A 19,715-nucleotide genomic window follows, 5' to 3' on the forward strand; every position below is an offset into this window, starting at 1 on the left:
TAAGATGGTATACAATCCTCTACTTATTACCATTGGGGGAGTAAGACAACTCCAACTGCAGCAAAACAAAACTGCATAAGCTGAGAGACCAAGGCTGCTGACAATATCAATCAGTCTGAATGAAACCACTACACTACTGTAGTGATTCCTTTACGACGGTTCTTAATTTTTATCAGCCCTCCATTCTTTTTTTAAAGTCAGTTCATCATCATCAGTCCTTTTTTATTTTTTTCAAAAACTTAAGTTATTTGGAAACCACTCATGTTAATTAATTTCGATTCTTTTTTGTATTGCATTCATCTTACTCTTTACCACAATTACTTTCTTTCCTTACTTTAGAATATGCATGTATTTGCAGTAATTGTACATACACTAATGTAATTAAATTAATTTGAGTCCAAAATGAGATAGAATTTACCGTGTCATTAATTCTTACTATCATGTCCTTAATTATAATTAAATTAATAGTCATTAATTTATTTTTTAATGAAAAACATCACCCCTCTTAACCATTGTCTGCAGCCAACTCTCTCACCTATTCCTACTTTATCTTTGTTATTATTATCTGATGAGTTTTGTATTATCACTTAGGTGATTAAGGCGTTGGAGGAGTTAAATGGCAGGGTTTAAATCCCCTTTGCGTGGATATTATATGCTCCCAAGGATGTTAGTTTAGAGAGCTGATATACCAAATCAATATTACTCAATTACCAAATGAACTTTTAAGCGGTGACAAATAAGATGGAATTACAAGCCAAAACTTAAAACATAATATCACTCCATATAATATAATAAAGCAAATGATGCTTAGGAATCTAGCTGAAATCAAGATTAATCTACCTAGTGATCGAACAACATCAGTTGAAGTTAAGAGGTCAATCGACTACAGTGAAAGTTTGATACTCCTTGCCAGCGATGGTTGCTTCCATGAGATGGTGCGGACCAATTTCCCCGGCATTGTGGCAGAAGGACTTGACCAAATTGTCGGAGGAGCCCATCAACATCGTGAAGCCTGGATGTTGTGTACAAATCCAGGAATCCGACAACATCCCAAAATCCCAATCCCAATACAAAATGTGTGGCACCGCATCATTCCCGTACCCTTTGTCCTTGTACTTGCTTTGTATTGCCTCATACTCGCTCCGGAGCAACTGGTACTGTAACTCCCCTGATTCTAGTTCGGTGAATACAATCACCTTCTTAATCATCTGCCCTGCCTTCAAATTCGCATTCACACCCACCTCCAAAATTATATCAATCACACCCAAAACACTAGACTTATCGGATTTCCACCACAACTCGCACTTGGACTTGAGATCATTATCACCTCGTATGAAGAATGGCTCATCTCCTCCACCAATCAACTTTCCTTTCCATGGCTCTTCGCTCAGTTCAGACACCAAAAGTCCCAAACCAATCTCTAAATGATATTTCAGTCGACACTGGCGCACCACCAACATGTTTTTGAATTTGCTCAAACCCTCGCCCTGCTTTTGGTACAAGTCCACCATTGCCTTCCACTGAAGCTCAATTACTTCGCCGAAACCCTCCTTCTCCTTATCTCCTACATATCCTATGATCTGATGCGGAAGCAAAGCATCCGGCTTTATTATGCCAATGCCGCCTCCTAAATCTGTTGCTGCTTTCACCTTGTACAAATACTCCTCCTCCAGATTCTGCTTTTCAATCTCTTTGTTGTCGTAATTGGTCAAAGGCACCAAAAACTCCTCTTCTAATTGATCTGATCCTGGAAGGGAAAGCCTTCTCGCAATGCTATCACGCAGAAAAATTGTGCTCGTGCGGTGCTTGTCCCACAATAGTGCGGAAGTGCAACACGCTGCAGCATCAGTGATATAATCAGATTGCTCCATTTTGTCAATATCAGATTTCAATCGCTCCACGAAAATATGTATAACCCGATCGTGTAACAATCTATAATCGGGGTCACCGTGGTACCTCTCAGGATGAAGATGCGGATGCGCAGCAGCGTCGTGAACTTGGCCGTCTGGTTTCTGAACTAGGACATTGTAGAGAATTTGGACAAGGTACCAACTCTCACCGCCGGGACAGTCGACAAAAGGAACGTCGGCAATAGAGTGGAGGTTGCGTAACAGAGTCTTGGGGGTGGTTGTGGTGGAGCCAAAGCACAGCCGTGTCGAACTTTTTTTCAGAAAAATAGATTGAATGGAAGGTGAAGATGAGCTTGAGGGTGGTAAGGGGATCGTGGGACCAGGCCAAGGGAAGCAGTTGCTCAAGATATTTAAGGCAGGGGTTAACATCTCTATATTCAGGTCTGAGGGCGTCGAAAAATAGATCAAGGCAGGGGTCACCGTACGAGGAGGAGGGAATACAATGCCAGATGTTGTTGTTGTTGTAAGAAGCCACTAATCTCCTTCTTCTTTGGATTGGGATTGACATTGGTTGTAGGGGCGAAGAAATGAAAATAGTGCCGCCTAATTTGCCTTTGCCGACGACATTGACAAGGTTAGGGTTTCGGTTTCGGAGGCATCCTTTGTTCGGATCATTCGAAACAACCCTCGCCCTTGTCAAACGCACTTGTCCCGTCACCACTGCTTTATACATATCAGTCATCATCATCTCTCTAATATTCAAATTGAGCAGGAGCAGTGGTTCGTTGGTTGCTGCTATCTCTCTCCCTACTTCACCCTTGAGCCTTGACTGTTTGAATTTTAGGGTTGGTTTTTTCTTTCCTTTTGTTGGAGATGATGACCCTAGGAACGTAAGTAAGAGGGCCTCTTTCTTTTTTCTATTAAATGTAGGATTAATAAACAAGGGTTAATTAAAAGAGTGAAAACAAAATAAAATAAAGAATAACCTTAGTCTTACCATATTTTTAGACGGGTGTTATTCATGAAAATACTAGTTTTTTAATTTTATTTATTAAAATACACGTATTCATTTAATTGATGTGACATATGATATGATATGCTCACTAAAACACCCAAAATGTCCCAAGCACTATTTAAACATATAAACACACCCAAAACCCATCATTACACACACTCAAAACCCATTTATAAACACACCCAAAAAGTTGACTTTGGGGTTAATTTTGGGTGTGTTTCTATGTTTAAATAGTGTTTGGGTTTTTTTATAAATACATGTCTAGGATTGGGTTTATTTATAAATTTGTATTATAGAATTAATTGTAGAATTGTTAGACCCCGTTGTCAATTCTTTTTTATTTTTAAAGGGTGCTGTTAAACAAACCTTAAAATTGAATGAGTAGACTTTACTATCAAACTATTTATTGAATTACTAATTTACCATAATATAAAAGGAACAAAAATGATATATTAAATTGTGAAACAAATGTAAGTTTAATAAGTACACCCTACCATATTCAACCCAAATCAAATGTAAGCCTTCACCTTAGTATTTGTTATTCATGTCCTTACGAGCAGAGAGGTCACCCATCCCGAGATTGCTCTAGCCCCAACTCGCTTAACCGGAGTTCTCATGACTCCAAAGCCAGTGAACTCCCAAAAGGCCTTGTGCTAGATGGAGATGAGAATGTACTTATAAGACACATCACCCCATCTCCGTTGGTCGATATGGGATGTTACAATCCACCCCACTTAGGAACCCGACATCTTCGTTGGCACACTCGCACCACACGGCAGAGTGGCTCGATACCAATTAACAGGACCCGACCCGAATTTCTCGAAATCCGGGAAGAATCTTATGGAAATCCCAACATCACACCAATATCGGGCCCACTCACTAAAACTATAGTCTCTTTTTTCAAAAAGGAATAAGGGCACGAGACTTCCTGCCGAAATTTTGCAGAATCTCTCTTGTAAATTGAACATTTCCCAAAAATTCCAACCTGCATAACACACAATTTAATATCACAACAGGTAGCACGCACAATATAATTTCATGCAATTCACAAACTCGGCCTTAGGCCCTCACATAAATCGAAACGAAACCAAACTACCAACAAAATCCTTAAGCCAAATACTGCCTTAAGTAAGGCAAATAATAAACTCAAATAACAATTATGAATGCCAAACGCAACTTACATAATCTAACTTTCTCAATTCCAACATACGAGGTTTTAACCTCCTAACACAATCACATCTCGTTCTCACCCGAATTTCGTAACCAATGACAAGGTCCGCACCACACTCAATAAAACACATATGTAAATTTAACCCACGGCTACACCTGGAGTCATGGGAACTTCGAGTTAAGCGAGTTGGAGGCTAGAGCAATCCCAGGATAGGTGACCCACTCGAAAGTTGCTCGTAAGCTCCCAGAAACAAAATCGTGAGGGCAAAGAGGGGGCCCAAAGTGATAATATCGTGCTACAGTGGCCGATCCCAGGATGTGACAATTTGGTATCGAGCCACTCTACCGTGTGATGCTAGTGTGTCGACAAGGACGTCGGGCCCCTAAGGGGGATAGATTGTAACATCCCAGATGACCAACGGAGAGGGGGTGATGTGCCTTATATGTACATGCCTACCTCCATCTACCACGAGGTCTTTTGGGAGCTCACTGGCTTCGGAGTCATGGGAATTCCAAAGTTAAGCGAGTTGGGGCTAGAGCAATCCCAAGATGGGTGACCCATTAGGAAGTTGCTCGTGAGTTCCCAGAAACAAAACCGTGAGGGCAGAGAAAGGGGCCCAAAGCGGACAATATCGTGCTACGACGAGCCGATCTCGGGTTGTTACACGAAATTCCTCATAAACCGGGACGAATCCCGTCTTGTTATCGACATCACCCCTATGCCAGGCTCACTTACTAAAAACCAAGACATTCAACCAAAAATTTGGCAGAGTCTCCCCTGTAAATTGAGCAAACACAACAAATTCAACCTGCATAACATACATAAAATAATCCCAACTAGCAGCATGATTTCAACATACAACAGTACATAATAAAATGGCCTCCGGCCTCACAAGTAAAACCTAACATGGCAGTAATAGAGCATCTAACAGATTTAGTTTACAACAACCAATTAAGTATAAAGAAAATTACTCAAAGCCTAACTGATGAAGTTCACAGTTCGAGCTTCGAACACACTTGCAGCTCTCCTTGAGTGAGTACTCTGGGGGAGCAAAACAGAAAACATGTGAGTGGACAAAAACAAAGTTTGCATTTAAAACAACATAATAACCCCACCGTGTAAAAATAATGCTCAAGACATGCAAGTTCATAATTCATAATCAAATGCTTAAAAACATTATTCTCTGAAACTCATTGAAACCCAAAAAAAAAATACTCAAGCCATAAGCTTCATTCCAAAAATTATACTGCTCTTACCAACCCATTACATATATTCTAATTGATTTACACTCACACCTATATATATAAATATATAAATAGAAATTGTTCACCCGTTTCGTGTTTGTTCCTGTAATGGAAGGGTAAAGTTCCCCATTACCTTGAAAACCATTGACTGGTCAACAAGTCAACTTTATTTAGTGTGCGAATGACAGGACCCTGAATTTCCAACCCGAGGCGGATCCGTCTTGGTGCCGACATCACACTGATGCCAGGCCCACTTACTAAAAATCCAAGACATTCTACCAAAATTTTGGCAGAGTCTCCCCTGTAAAGTGCTCAAACCCAACAACATTCAACCTGCATAATTTACATCATAATATATTCCAACTGCCAGCATGCTTTTAACATACAACAATCCAACATAAAATGGCCTCCGGCCTCAAGTAGTAGCCTAACATGGGCGATAACAGAGCGTCTACAGAATTTGTTTACAACAAACAGGGGAGTAGAAAGAATTTACACACCTAACAGCGACGACAAGCTTGGAGCTCGTGACTTGCTCGAACGCCTTGAAGCAACTTCATCGGGGGCGCAAAACAGAAAGATGTGAGTGGACAAAAATAAAGTTTCACTTTAAATCAACATAATAACCCCACCATGTAAAAATAATGCTCTAGCATGCAATTTCACAATTCAGAAACCAAAACTCAAACACAAAATCCCAAAGTCCAAAACAACTCCACAACTCAAATCCACCACTCATTTCCCAATGATATGCAACTCTCACCAACCCGTAAATACTCATATATAAATATATATATACATATAACTAGGACTTTAATATAATATATACTTCTCTCCATACTAAGGTACCGGGGAAACAATCCAACCGGGGGATTGTTAGGGTACGCAGGATTTCGAACACTAACCCGCGTCCGGAGATGAGTAGTCCAACCGGGGGACGGAATTCCATAGCTCACACGCCGGCACTGCCAACGACACGTGTAGCTCACAAATCTCATATCAAGTCCTACGCGCAGATCAGTATCATCACCCCACCGCCGCCAACGACGTGTGTGATGATACTTAAGCAATACACATACTCTTCCCATACGCCGGCACTGCCAACGACACGTATGGAAAGTGTCTCACACACCGCACGCCAACGACATGTGTGAGACCCGCAATCTCATGGCCTTCCCACCCCACCGGCACTGCCAACGACGTGTGTGGGAAGCCTAGTAACTAGGGAATGGTACTCACCTACCATACTCATACATCTCACAACCATCCCTCAAATTCACATCTTTCCACAATCTCACCACAACAACCTCTCATACTCTATACATAGACAATATAGATAGCCATCCCAAAATCCATATCAACATAATCATCATACTCAAATATATATATCCCTACTCAAAATATATAGCCAAGATGTATCAGAATATTCAAATCCATCAATCAAATGCTTATTAAATCAAAATCACCATTTAAAATATATGCACAAAGCTTTCATCAATAAAACCATGCATATGCTTAAAATAAAGTCCACTCACAAATAATCCCACGCTGCCCGGCCCCGTGAGGGTCCTGCTGCGAGTGATCAACCGAAGTACCTATTTCAAGATACAAATCCTTGATTAACATCACGTACTTCCAAAACGGAAATTCACAAAGGAAATACTTAAATCCCCAAGTTCCCGGTGCGCTCACGTCCAAAGGAATATCCTAAGGTCCGGTTGCAGGTTTGGAAATCGCTTCCCGATCGTACGGTAATCGCGATTCCCCAAACTTCAAATTATTGAATCGGAACATCCGGGGCTCCAATTCACGATCCGCGAATTCCTATAGGTTCCTAAGAGTACCTAGAACAACATACTTCAGTTTGAAAACGATCCAACGGTTAGAACTTATCGAACCCGGATAACGCACAATATGCGAAATCCGTTCGATAGTCAAACGATATCCAAATTGAGATCCGCAAAATCCTACGCACTCGTGACATCCTAAGGATCTCATCAGGATGAAAAACAACTTCACCCGCCTTGCCCACGCGCCGCCACACGCGCCGGCAGCGCGTGGGTGTGTAGAGAAATTTTGGCGACGGAAAATCTCCACACCAACGCTCACCCTTCCTACCCTAGCTTCTTCTCAAGGTCAGGATCACTTTATTCAACTACCACGAGGTCCAATTCGCACGGGAACTGGCCGGAATTTCAAATTGAAAACCGGCCAAAACCTAGGTTTCAAATTCATGAATTTAAACTGCAAATCGATCCAAACCTATCCCACAGCCAGCTAGAACACAGAAAATGGATGAGAAACCTCACCTTACCCGTCGGAAATGGTGGTGGAGGAGAGATCGAGCGGCTGGAAGTTCACTTCCGCAGCCTCTCCTGCGTTTCGCGAGTCCCGAAGGTTTCCGTCTTGGCGGGAAGAGAGAGGAGAGGTGGCGGTTCGAACGGAACCGGTCTCATCGACAGGTGGTGGAGGTGGTGGTGTGATGAGGTTTCCAATCGGTGAACGATGACGGGGAGGGAAAATCGCAAGGAATGAGAAGGAGAAGACGCGGGAGAGAGAGAGAAAGTGAGGTGAAAATAGTAAAAATCTGATTTTACTAAACCCTTCGGAATATTTACAGTGCGCACCGAACAAGTTTTGATCGCCAAAACTTCGTTAAATCTCGATTCAAGCCTACCGCCTGTCTACGGTTTCGTCTCAGTACCACCTACGCAACCACACTACTCATGGTCCCAAAATCTTCCCGGATACGAAAGTGACCAAAATTACCCTTAACCCAGGAGTAAATTAATATTTTCTCTTAATTAGATTAAAATAGGAAATAATTGGAGTCGGGGTGTTACAGCGAACGTGCTACTGCTAGCAATAAAATTCTAGCAGACTTCTTAAGAATAGATAACTTGCGCCCCAAGTTACTAATTTCTAAACAAGTGATTGTCAATTTAGGTGAGGAATATCTCCCAAGAAAATTCTTTTCCTGCCTCAGACTGGTGAGGACTTTACAATTTATCACAGTATAACATTGGTAATTCTGGCAAGAATGAATGATAATAAAGTGGATTGTTTTAGACAGAATGCTTTTTACAATACTTAGAGAGGGAAAAAATCAACTCTAAAAAGACAAAAAAGGCTGAATTCCTTTATGCCCGGATAGAAGCTTCTTATCCAAGGGCTAGATTGAATCAACAACTTCAATCGCTTAGCTTCATCTGTAAATCGATACGAAGTTCAATTTTGGCGAGCTTTAATCTACTTCAAGCCCCGGGAGGCTTTTGAAGGGAGAATCTGCGCCTCTTGACCTGAAGGCGTATGGACTTCAAGATTACCGAGCCGAATCGCATGTGGTACCTATTATGTATGATCATGACTTTTCATAAATTTGTTGATCATATTTGTAAAAACTCAAACTCTGCTTGTTTTGGCTTTTGCTGAACCAAATTTGTAACGAGAGAAGTCTCGTTTTGAATGACTTATTTCTCTAAGTCTGAACTTGGAGGTTCTGATCTATAGCTGGCTTCTTTCGTGGCTCAAATGAGCTTTTGGTTGCTCCAGTTTGTTTTGCAGGTTCTCAGTGATCAAGTGATCATTTTGAGTTTTTTGCCTTCAGTTGATTTTTTGATTGTTTGATTGATTGTCTTTTTGTGTGTGTCCTTTGCTCTGTTCACCCTCTCCTATATTTATAAGAAATGCTGGAGTAGAGTTTCTGATTCTTTAAAATGGGCGGCAGATTTTCTCAAAAGATCTTTCATTTTTAAAATGTAAAGAAAGAGGGGTTTTATCAATTCTGGCAGATAAGCTCTCAATCAGTTCCTACTCACTTCCTTATATTTTTGAAAGAGAACCTAACCCCTATTTAATTCCAATTGCCCCTTGTGAGAGCTCAAACCATGATGGTTAGTTTGATTTTCCAGTTTGAATAACTCCCTGTTTTCCTGCTTATCTCTTTTTGAGAACATAGCATGCTTATCTCTTGAAAGATGGTGCCTTCTTTGGAGTAGAAATATTATCTCTAAATATATAAAAGGGATTTGATCTTCTGGTGGCAGAGATTCAGAGATGTCTCCTCTTTGTTGCCTGCCTTTGTTTAACTTTTATCAACCCAGTTGAAAATGTTGACTTTTCCAAGTCATTCTCATGGTCCGGTAGGTCCTGGGCTGGGCCTTCTTTGATTTGGGCTCTTGATTCCGGTTTTAGTCCATACTGCCTAGGTCTAATTTTGCCTTATCCTTTTGGGCCTGCAGTGTTGGGATGAGTGTATAATCTTGGCCCAATTACAAGGGATCGTTGGTGGCTGCCAAAAATTGACATGGGCTTTTGTTCTTTTGGGCTGGGTGTGCCAAATTAGGCCCAAACAGAAATATACAATATACTTATCACACTACCAAGGTACTGGGGAAACAATCCAACCGGGGGATTGTTTGGCTAGCTGCGAGATTTCAGTGTTGTCTGCGTCTAGAGATGAGCGGTCCAACCGGGACGAAACTCCATAGCTCACAAGCCGAAAATTCCAACGCCACGTGTAGCTCCAATACTAAGTCCTATGCGCGCAGACTACATCATCACACACCGGAACTTCCAACGCCATGTGTGATGATTTCAAATAATATATATAATCTTCCAATACGCCGGAAATTTCAACGTCACGTATGGGAAGTGTCTCACACGCCGGAACTTCCAACGCCACGTGTGAGACTAATAATCACATGTTCTTCCCACATGCCGGAACAACCAATGCCAAGTGTGGGAAGCCTAGTAACAAGGGGATGGTACTTACATAGTGTAATCATACATCTTCTCTCAACAACCCCTCATACTCAAATCCTTCCACAATCTCACCTCAACAACCCAAGTACCCCACACATAGACAATATAGATAAAAAATTTCAGAATCCATATAAACATACTCAAGATACTCAAATATGTCGACACCCACAATATATTGCTAGAGCGCTATAAGAACATCAAATTCAACATTAGAATACATATTATATCCCGTATACCATTTAAAACATATGCATAAATCTTTCATCAATAAAACCATGCGTATGATGTCAAAACCGGCTCATTTTCGACGAATTCCGTGAGCACAGTGGACGGTGATGGCTAAGATTAGTCAGGAAAGGATGAGGGAGGAGTGACGGTTTGAACGGACCGGTCTCGAGGCGGTCGTTGATGTGGCCTTGGCGGTAGTCTTGGAAGGTGGCAATGTGAGAAAAACGAAAGGGGAGGGAAGTGTGTGACGCAGAGAGAGAGAGAGAGAGAGAGAGAGAGAGAGAGAGAAGAGAGAGAAATCAAATTTTTACCCAAACTCTTTTCGAAATAATTACAAGTTTGCCACTGGACTACTTTTGGTCGCCAAATCTTCGTTACAACTCCAATTCAAGCCTACCGCATCTCTACGGATTCGTCTCAGCATGACCTACATAGCCATATGACCCGTTGTCCCAAAATCCTTCAGGATAAGAAAATGACCAGTTTACCCTTACCCCAAGGGTAGATTCGTAATTTCACTTAAATAAATTAAATATGGGATTAAATTTAGAGTCGGGGTGTTACAACTATAGGTATTTCTGGTAGTTAAATAAGGTGTACTTAGTTAATTTTACATATTAATCTAAATATTAGGATGTACTCTCAATTAATTTTAAGGTTCATTTAACAACATTTTTTTTAATCTTACTTTTCTATTATTGATCCTTTTATTATTGTAATTTGTAACCAATTGGATTTTGCAGTCAGTTTTTAATTGCAAAAGGGATGAAAATGATTACATTTACTCACGGAGAAAGACAGAAGAACTAAATTGGCTAATGGTTGGCTACAATGACCGAATTGGCAAATAAGGTGAAACAGAGGGACTGTTTTGGTATTCAATTCAAAATAATAATACTACTCCCAAATTTTTTTTAGTAGGAAACGATAGGCTAGTAAATGATAATCTAAACTACTAGAGTGGAAACGATAATCTAAACTATTAGGGAGGAAGGGAGTATATTGTAAAAGGCATTAGTGACTGCTCTATAGTACGCAAAGTGATGAGGACGAATTTTTTTTGGAGGTGTCAATGGCCCACAGTTTTCTTTTTGGGTTAAATATTCTTCTTGCCCTGTCATTCATCACACATAAAATGCTTTTTTAAAATCGAATCAAACATAAATGTAATGTTATACACATATTACTTTACATAAAATGATACTTCTTAAGCTAGGTTAAAAGAGAATCTTTTTTGTTCCCAATAGTTTAAAGAGATTGATAAACTAGACCTAGCATCAAAAGTATTAAACTGGAACCTTCAAAGAAAAATTCATCCAAAAAAAAGTACTAAAATACAACCAGAGGAAATTTTCTAGGTATTCATTTCCATCAGAACAAAGATTGCAAAAGATCACAAGAGAAGTGAATTTAAGCCATATTTTTCATCTCATGGAGATAGAGCCAGCAGAAGAATGTGGATAACTGCAATTGTCATTCATTCTTTTGCCCAAAAAGGGAAGCAATACCTATAAGAGTCACCAAATTCTGATAAGCAAAATGTTTTTGCCATAATGTATGAAGCTGTTCAGTTTGAAATAGCAACTAATCAATAATCCGCAAGGTTTAGATGTGAACTACATAAAACTAGAATTTTAGACCTAGGACTGTTAGGAGGTGGCAGATCACAAGAGTTGGAAAATTCTGTATATCCCCTGTCATATGCATCTATGATCACCTTGAGATGATGAATGTACAAATAGCCGGCGGTTTTCCGTTTTGGGTTATGTTCAGAAGCATTCCTCAACCACACTTTTTCAAACAGATGTTTCTAGAAGGGTGTAAGTCATCCCAATTACAACTTCAGTAATGTAGCAGTCCATGGTGGTGGACGTTTAGCCATAGAGTTATAGTTAATTAGGCTAATTAACCTTAAATGGGATAAAGTTGCTTGATTACCCTGAAATAAGAGGGATACTTAAAATGGATGACCCGGCCCGATTAGGTGGTGGACATATATAGTACAAGTGTTATTAGCCTCAGAAAAAGGAAAAGGATTGCGGCCCAAGTCACTACCAGAATCCATAATCAATTTCAATTTTAGGTTTTGTTTGTATTCCTTTCCAACAACCCTAGCCAAGAAAATCAATCAGTCCTCACAGCAGAGAGAGAGAGAGAGAGAGAGAGAGAGAGAGAGAGCACCCAAAACAAACCACTGTTCAATTTTCAAATTGAAATTACAGCAAATAATAATATATAGAGATGATGATTGAGATGAATAAAGCCGTGGTGCCGGGGGGGCAAGTGTGTTCGAGGGTAGTTCCGAATCCGAACAAAGCATCAGCAGGAGGCCGCCGCCTCGAAAACCTTGTCAATGTCCTCGGCAAAGGCAAATTAGGAGGTAATATTTTCATTTCTTCACCACCACCACAATTAGCAGCAGCAGCTGCAACCACACCATTTCCAATCCCAATCCCGAGAAGAAGAAGATTAATGGCTACTTCCAACTCCTCCAACGCTGACATCTGCCATTTTATTCCTTCCTCCTCCTTGAAAACATCAAAGAGAATGAGAAGAATCTGAGAGAAAAAGATTTTGTTTTCTATTTCTGTTTCTTGCTTTTTGATAATGCAATCACCAGCTTACACGTTTCTTATATATTGTTACATTGTAATCTTCTTGACTAAGCAATCTAACTAACTCAACAAATCACGACATGACACTTGTCATCTTATAATAGGTACAAGTGCCTTTATATCCTATCATCCCCCCTCAACCTCATGCACAGGAGGACCAAGCATGAGGTTGGAACAGTGATAATCAAATTGAGGAGAGCAGAGGCCTTTAGTAAGCACATCGCAACTTGGCAAGGAAGAAACATGCTGAAGAAGGAAGTCCCCACGAGTGACTCTCTCACGAACAAAGTGACGATCGATTTCAATGTGCTTGACACGAGAATGAAGCACAGGATTGGAAGACAGAGCCATGGCGAGATATTATCACAGACATAAAACGGTTTCTTAACAAGAGGACAATGCGGATCGGTAAGAAGGCTGCTGAAGCCATACAATTTCAGCTGCGATCACGGCCATTGCACGATATTCGGCTTGATGAAGAACGTGAAACAGATTGTTGCTTCTTGGAAGACCAGGAGATAGGGTTTGTGCCAAGAAAAATAACAAAACCAGATTGTAGACCGTCGATCATTTGGATCCCGGCCCGATCGACATCGGTGAAAGCGGTCATGTCTAAAGAACCTTGCTTATACAGCAAACCATGAGACATAGTACCCTTTAGATAACGAAGAATACGTTTAACAGCCAAGTAATGAGTGTCCAAAGGAGTATGCATAAACTGACAAACTTGATGCACGGCATAGGCAATGTCAGGCCGAGTAAAGGTGAGATATTGAAGGGCACCAACAATACTGCGATAGTGAGCAGGATCTGAGTAAGGAAGACTACCATCCTTGAGCAGCTTATGATTGGGATGACAAGGGGTAACACAAGGTTTGCAGTCCAAGAGATTGGCCTTAGTAAGCACATCAAGAATATATTTGGACTGATGAACAAAGATGCCATCTGCTGGATATTGAATCTGAAGGCCAAGAAAATAATGGAGGTCCCCAAGATTTTTCATGTCAAATTCCTGTGAAAGTTGATCAATAATCAATTGAACAACAGCTAAATCAGATCCGGTGATGATAATATCATCGACATATAACAAAAGAAAGACTAGAGAGTCAGACTTTTTGCAGACAAATAAAGAGGGATCAGCATATGAAGCTGTGAAGCCTAAAGTAAGAAGAAACTTAGTGAATCGGTCATTCCAAGCTCGAGGGGCTTGTTTGAGGCCATAGAGTGATTTAACCAACTTGCAGACATGATGGGGATGTGAAGAATCAATAAAGCCAGGAGGCTGGGACATGTAAACCTCCTCATGAAGAATGCCATGAAGAAAAGCATTCTTCACATCTAGTTGTTGCATTTTCCAACCAAAGGTAGCAGAAAGAGCAAGCATTAAACGAACTGTAGAAGGTTTTACAACAGGACTAAAAGTCTCTGCATAATCCAAACCAGCCTCTTGAGAGAACCCCTTTGCTACCAAACGTGCTTTATACCTTGCAACAGACCCATCTGAGTTTTTCTTAATCCTATAAACCCACTTACAACCTACAAGATTGCGATTGGGAGGTAGAAGAACCAATTGCCAAGTACCCTGAGCTTTTAAAGCATCCATTTCTTCTTGCATAGCTAACTGCCATTGAGGAACTTTAGCAGCTGAGGCATAAGTATGAGGTTCTGATATAACATTGGTAGAGATATCTGTAGTGAGAAAAGCTTTATGCTTAAAAATGCCAGACTTACTTCTAGTTTGCATTGGATGCTGATTCTGAGGAATATGAGAAACCATATGCAGATCAGGAGATTGAGAGGTAGGAGCACTAGAATCATGAGGAGATGTAGAGATAACATCGAGGACAGAAGTAGTAGCTTGAGCCGGCAAAGATGTTGAAGATGATGAATCTGAAGGAAGCGCCGAATCAGCATGATCCACAGATGAAAATTGGGGAAAATATAAAGGATGAGTTGGCGGAGAGCATGTGGAAGGCATAGAAGAAACTGATGTAGAACCACCCTTGTCCTTGAGTTGACCAGAGGGAAAAATGGTCTCATCAAATAGAACATGTCGAGAGACAATCAGTTTGTTTGCATAAGTATCAAAACAAATGTATCCTTTATACTGAGAAGCATAACCAAGGAAAATACATTGTGTAGTTTTAGGCTGCAATTTATGATGATTATAAGGCTTCATAGAGGGATAACAAGCACAACCAAATGTCCTGAGATGGTGAAGAGAAGGAGAGGATCCATACAACACTTCATAGGGTGATTGCATATGTAGAGGCCGACAGGGCAGTCGATTAATCAAGTAAGTTGCAGTTGCACAAGCATGAAACCAGTATTTTTCAGACAATGAGGCAGCTTGCATTAAAGTGATGGCAGTTTCCATCAAGTGTCTATTCTTTCGTTCGGCTAATCCATTCTGTTCTGGTGTGTAAGGGCAAGATCTATGATGTAAAATACCTTTAGAAGCTAAAAATTGCTGAAACTGATTACCAATGTACTCCCCCCCTCCATCACTTTGAAGCACTTGAATAGAAGTAGAAAACTGATTGAGCACAAAAGAATAAAAGTGCACAAAATGAGAGTAAACTTCTGATTTATTTCTCAAGGGAAAAATCCAAGTGTAACGAGTACATTCATCTATGAAAGAAACATAGTATCGAAAGCCTTCAATAGAAGTACAAGAAGATGGACCCCAAAGGTCACTATGAATGACCTGAAATGGTTTATCAGATTTAATAGGAACTAAGGCAAAAGGCAACTTAGTAAATTTGCCCTTCAAACAAGCTTCACATATAGCAGAATCTGTAGAAGATGCAGAGATACCAGATTGATCCAAAGCAAGTTGCACAACTGGCCCAGTTTGTAGGATGTCCAAGTCTGCAATGCCAAAGATCTGAAGTGACCTTCTGTCCAAGCAAGGCAGCAGAAGATGCAGCATGATTAAGAGGACGAGGCATAGGATAAAGACCATTACTGCTCGGCCTTTGTACAGAAGTTTCCTGTAGCTATGTCCTGTATATATAAGCAAGTGGCATCAAAGATACAGCGGCAATTATTTTCTTTGCATAATTGATTCACAGATAATAAACCAGTAGATAATTGAGGAACATGAAGGACTGAGTTAAGTCGAAAAACATGACTTGGAGTAGGAAGAATAGAGGTTCCAATGTGAGCAATATTGAGACCTGCTCCATTAGCACCGTGATAGTATCGCAGTGAGAATAAGAAGCGGTGTAGACAAAGCGGATATATCTGCAGTCATATGATTGGTAGCCCAGAATCTGCAATCCAAACTTCTTGAGAAGGAGATGCACTGAAGCAGACATGGCACTCATTTGAGGGGAAGAAGAAGCATAACTATCTCCAAGTGACAAGTGAGGGCAGTGTGATTCCTTTTCCAACAAATTTGACAAGGTTCAACATCAGCAGATTGAGATGAGGTAGATCGAAAATTGCAAGTTGCTGCAATATGTCCTCTTTTGTTGCAAATTTGACAAGTAGGCACAGGATATGAACCAGAGAATGGAGGAACATGTTGAGGCCGGCCAAGAATCCCACTTGAGTTATTGTAATTACCATTCTTTCCATGAAATCGTTGAAAAGTATTATAGGATAGACGACCTCTACCACGATCTCGAAAAGATGAACCACGAAATCCAGAAGATGAATTGGGAGAATATGACACAGATTGAGGTGGCAGGCATAATAGAAGGCGGCATGAACACTGCAGGCATGTGGTGGACAGCCATTGCAGAAAGCAAAGGAATTTGTCGAGCGTTTCTTCAAGAGTAGATTCCTCACCTTAAGTTGAAAACGAAGTTCTTTCGGTGATAAAACACTCTCCCTACCACGAATCACGGCCTTAATAGTATTGTACTCAGCAGGTAAACCTTTGAGAGTAAGAATCATGATATCTTCATCAGAGATGTCGACACCAACAGCAGAAAGTTGATCCTGGAATCCTTGATCTTCGAAGATATTGGTCAACAGACTCAGGACCCTTCTTAATATTCTGAAGATCGGTTTTCAGCTGGAAAATACTCGTCCGAGATATGCTTGCAAATCGTTCCTTGAGATGGAGCCACATTTGACGAGAGCTCTGACTACCAATTACATAGGAAATTGCAGAGGAGGACAAAGTAGCAGTAATTAAGATCATCAAGGCATTATCATGAATTTTCCAAACCTGATAGGCATCAGAGACAATGCAATTTTCAGCAGCACTAGTGAATTGAGCAGGACAGGGCATAGAACCATCAACAAACCCTAGAACGCCATGACCGCGAAGCAAAAGCTCCATTTGGAAATTCCAAGTAACGTAGTTAGTATCATCGAGTTTTACAGATCACTGTATTACCATGAAGGAATTAAAGAAGAAATCGGAGATTGAGCAAGAACTAACTGAGAAGCAGTCACCATTGTAATCAAGAATTTCTGAGAAATTGAAGAAATGGCAAGAAATTTGGGACAAAGCGAACAGGTAGAAAGAAGATAGAGCAAGAACGGACAGAGAAGACAACAGCGGAATCAAGATCGAAGAAGAAGAAGCGTTAGCCTTGTGGCTCTTGATACCATGAAAACATCAAAGAGAATGAGAAGAATCTGAGAGAAAAAGATTTTGTTTTCTATTTCTGTTTCTTGCTTTTTGATAATGCAATCACCAGCTTACACGTTTCTTATATATTGTTACATTGTAATCTTCTTGACTAAGCAATCTAACTAACTCAACAAATCACGACATGACACTTGTCATCTTATAATAGGTACAAGTGCCTTTATACTCCTACGGTGACCCCCGCCTTGATCTCTTTTTCAACTCCCTCAGACCAGACGACTGCAGATATACCAAAGTCTGCCTCAAATATCTGAAGCAACTGCTTCCCTTGGCCTGGTCCCACAATCCCCTTACCACCCTCAAGCTCATCTTCAGCGCTCAGACTTACAGTTTAGGGGACATGAAGTTCGACACGGCCGTGATTTGGCTCCACCACAACCACCCAAATACTCTGTTACGCAATTTTCACTCCCTTGTCAACTCTGTCTCCTATGGTGAGGGCTTGTATACACTTGTCCAAATTCTGTCCAACCTTCTAGTTCAGAAACGAGGCGGCCAAGACAACGACGCTCCTGCTCAACCAGAGAGGTATGACCTTGATCCGGATTATAGGTTGTTACACGACCGTGTTATTGATATTTTTGTGGAGCTACTGAAGTCTGATATTGACAAAATGAAGCACCACAAGCTGAAACTGAAGTTTTCAAATGATGATGATGACCTGGACGACTTCGACCAACTTGATGTTGATGGTTTCGTATCTGCTGCTGCAGAGTGTTCACTGACAAATACCCTATAAAGGGCCACCTCGCCCGCGCCCGTACCCGCGCCATTTTGCTGCGTGAAAGCATTGGGAGGAGGCTTTTCCCCCTAGAATCAGATCAATCAGATGAGTGGGAACGGCTAAGGAATGAGGTTTTGGTGCCCTTGAGCAAGTACTACCATCGTCAAGTTCTCACCGATTGCTACCATCGTGAAGTCCGAGAGCGCTGTGTGGTTGAGAAGTATTTGGAGGAGGTGAAGGCGGCGGCAGCAGCAGCAGGAGGAGGCAATCTAAGAGGTGGAATAATTGAAATTCCCTAGAATGGCCAACTGATCTGTTTCTTAATATTCAAACACCACGACAGGATTGAAATACTGTAACAATCATGTAAGCAAAAAATTCCAGAATACGCAGCAGAATAAACTCAAATAAAAACGCAAACAATTGCACAGGGGACACACGATATGTTGACGCAGTAAAAAACCTCAAGATGAGGAAAACAACTGCGGGCACTATGCCGGAGAACAAATCACTATGAGAAAGAATACAAAAAGGTCTTACAAGTCTCAACTCACAAGACTAACGCTCACAAGGCAGACTTGCCTACTCGCCTTTGCTACTCAACCCAACCAGCGATCTTGTCTTCCTTCGTCAACAAGAGATGGCACAACTCTAGTCTCGGCTGCTCACACCTCAAGGCACGATTGTTGATCACCAACATGCATAATGCTCATGAACTCACACATATATGAAAAGATGATTATTTAATCACTCATGGAGGCTAACAAGGAACAGCCACATGAGTTTTCAATATGAACTCTCAAAAACCTCTCTGCAAATATTTTGTCGTTCTTCTTCTTTTTCAATGTTGCAGACCCACCAACAAAAAGGCTAAGTTCCTTTCTTTTATTACACGCTTAAAACTAGGTCAGAGACCAAAAAAGGCTTTTAGCAAAAATGGGCTTTTTAACAAATAAATTATTTCTTTAAAACAAATAAAGCCACTTAATTAAAAACCCAGCCGTAAAGACAAAAGAGCCCTTTTACTAAAGAATATAAAACCATCGTTAAAAACTCATTGATGTCTGGCACTGGATTATATAAGACTGAAATCATATATCAGTCATGTAAATCTTACAGCCACTTTTGATAAACAAGCAAATATGAAAATATGAATGCATGGATGCAAAACATACCTTGGCATTGTCTCTGAGCCACACTGATCCAGGATAGCAGAATGTCACTTGAAAACTGTAGTTTACACTCAAAGACCTACTCTATGTTTTTGTAACAGGAAATTGCCAATATACCAAAAATTGGTCCTAACAATAATAAAGCTGGAATGCTTCGCTTCCAAATGAGATCATAAAATATGTAAGAAGGGAGGACGTCCGGGAAGCCGCTGAGGCTCTGTGGAAGGCAATGGTAGAGGACATAAAGCAGGGGGAGGGTTTGGGAAAATTCAAAGACTGCTTGGTGGTGGGCTCTCATTCACTAAACCCTAAATTGGATGAGC

General features: G+C 40.8%; 1 protein-coding gene across 1 annotated transcript; it reads right to left on the bottom strand.

Moving 5' to 3' along the window:
* Positions 1 to 875: 875 nt before the first annotated feature.
* Positions 876 to 2,279, bottom strand: LOC148915432 (uncharacterized). Its single transcript, XM_089041907.1, has one exon. It carries the CDS (start codon positions 2,277 to 2,279, stop codon positions 876 to 878), a length of 1,404 nt encoding a protein of 467 aa, XP_088898033.1.
* Positions 2,280 to 19,715: the final 17,436 nt, after the last annotated feature.

This window comes from Prunus mume, linkage group LG7 (genome assembly GCF_029339155.1).
Source record: "Prunus mume cultivar Tortuosa linkage group LG7, ASM2933915v1, whole genome shotgun sequence".
In the NCBI taxonomy this organism is placed as follows: Eukaryota; Viridiplantae; Streptophyta; class Magnoliopsida; order Rosales; family Rosaceae; genus Prunus; species Prunus mume.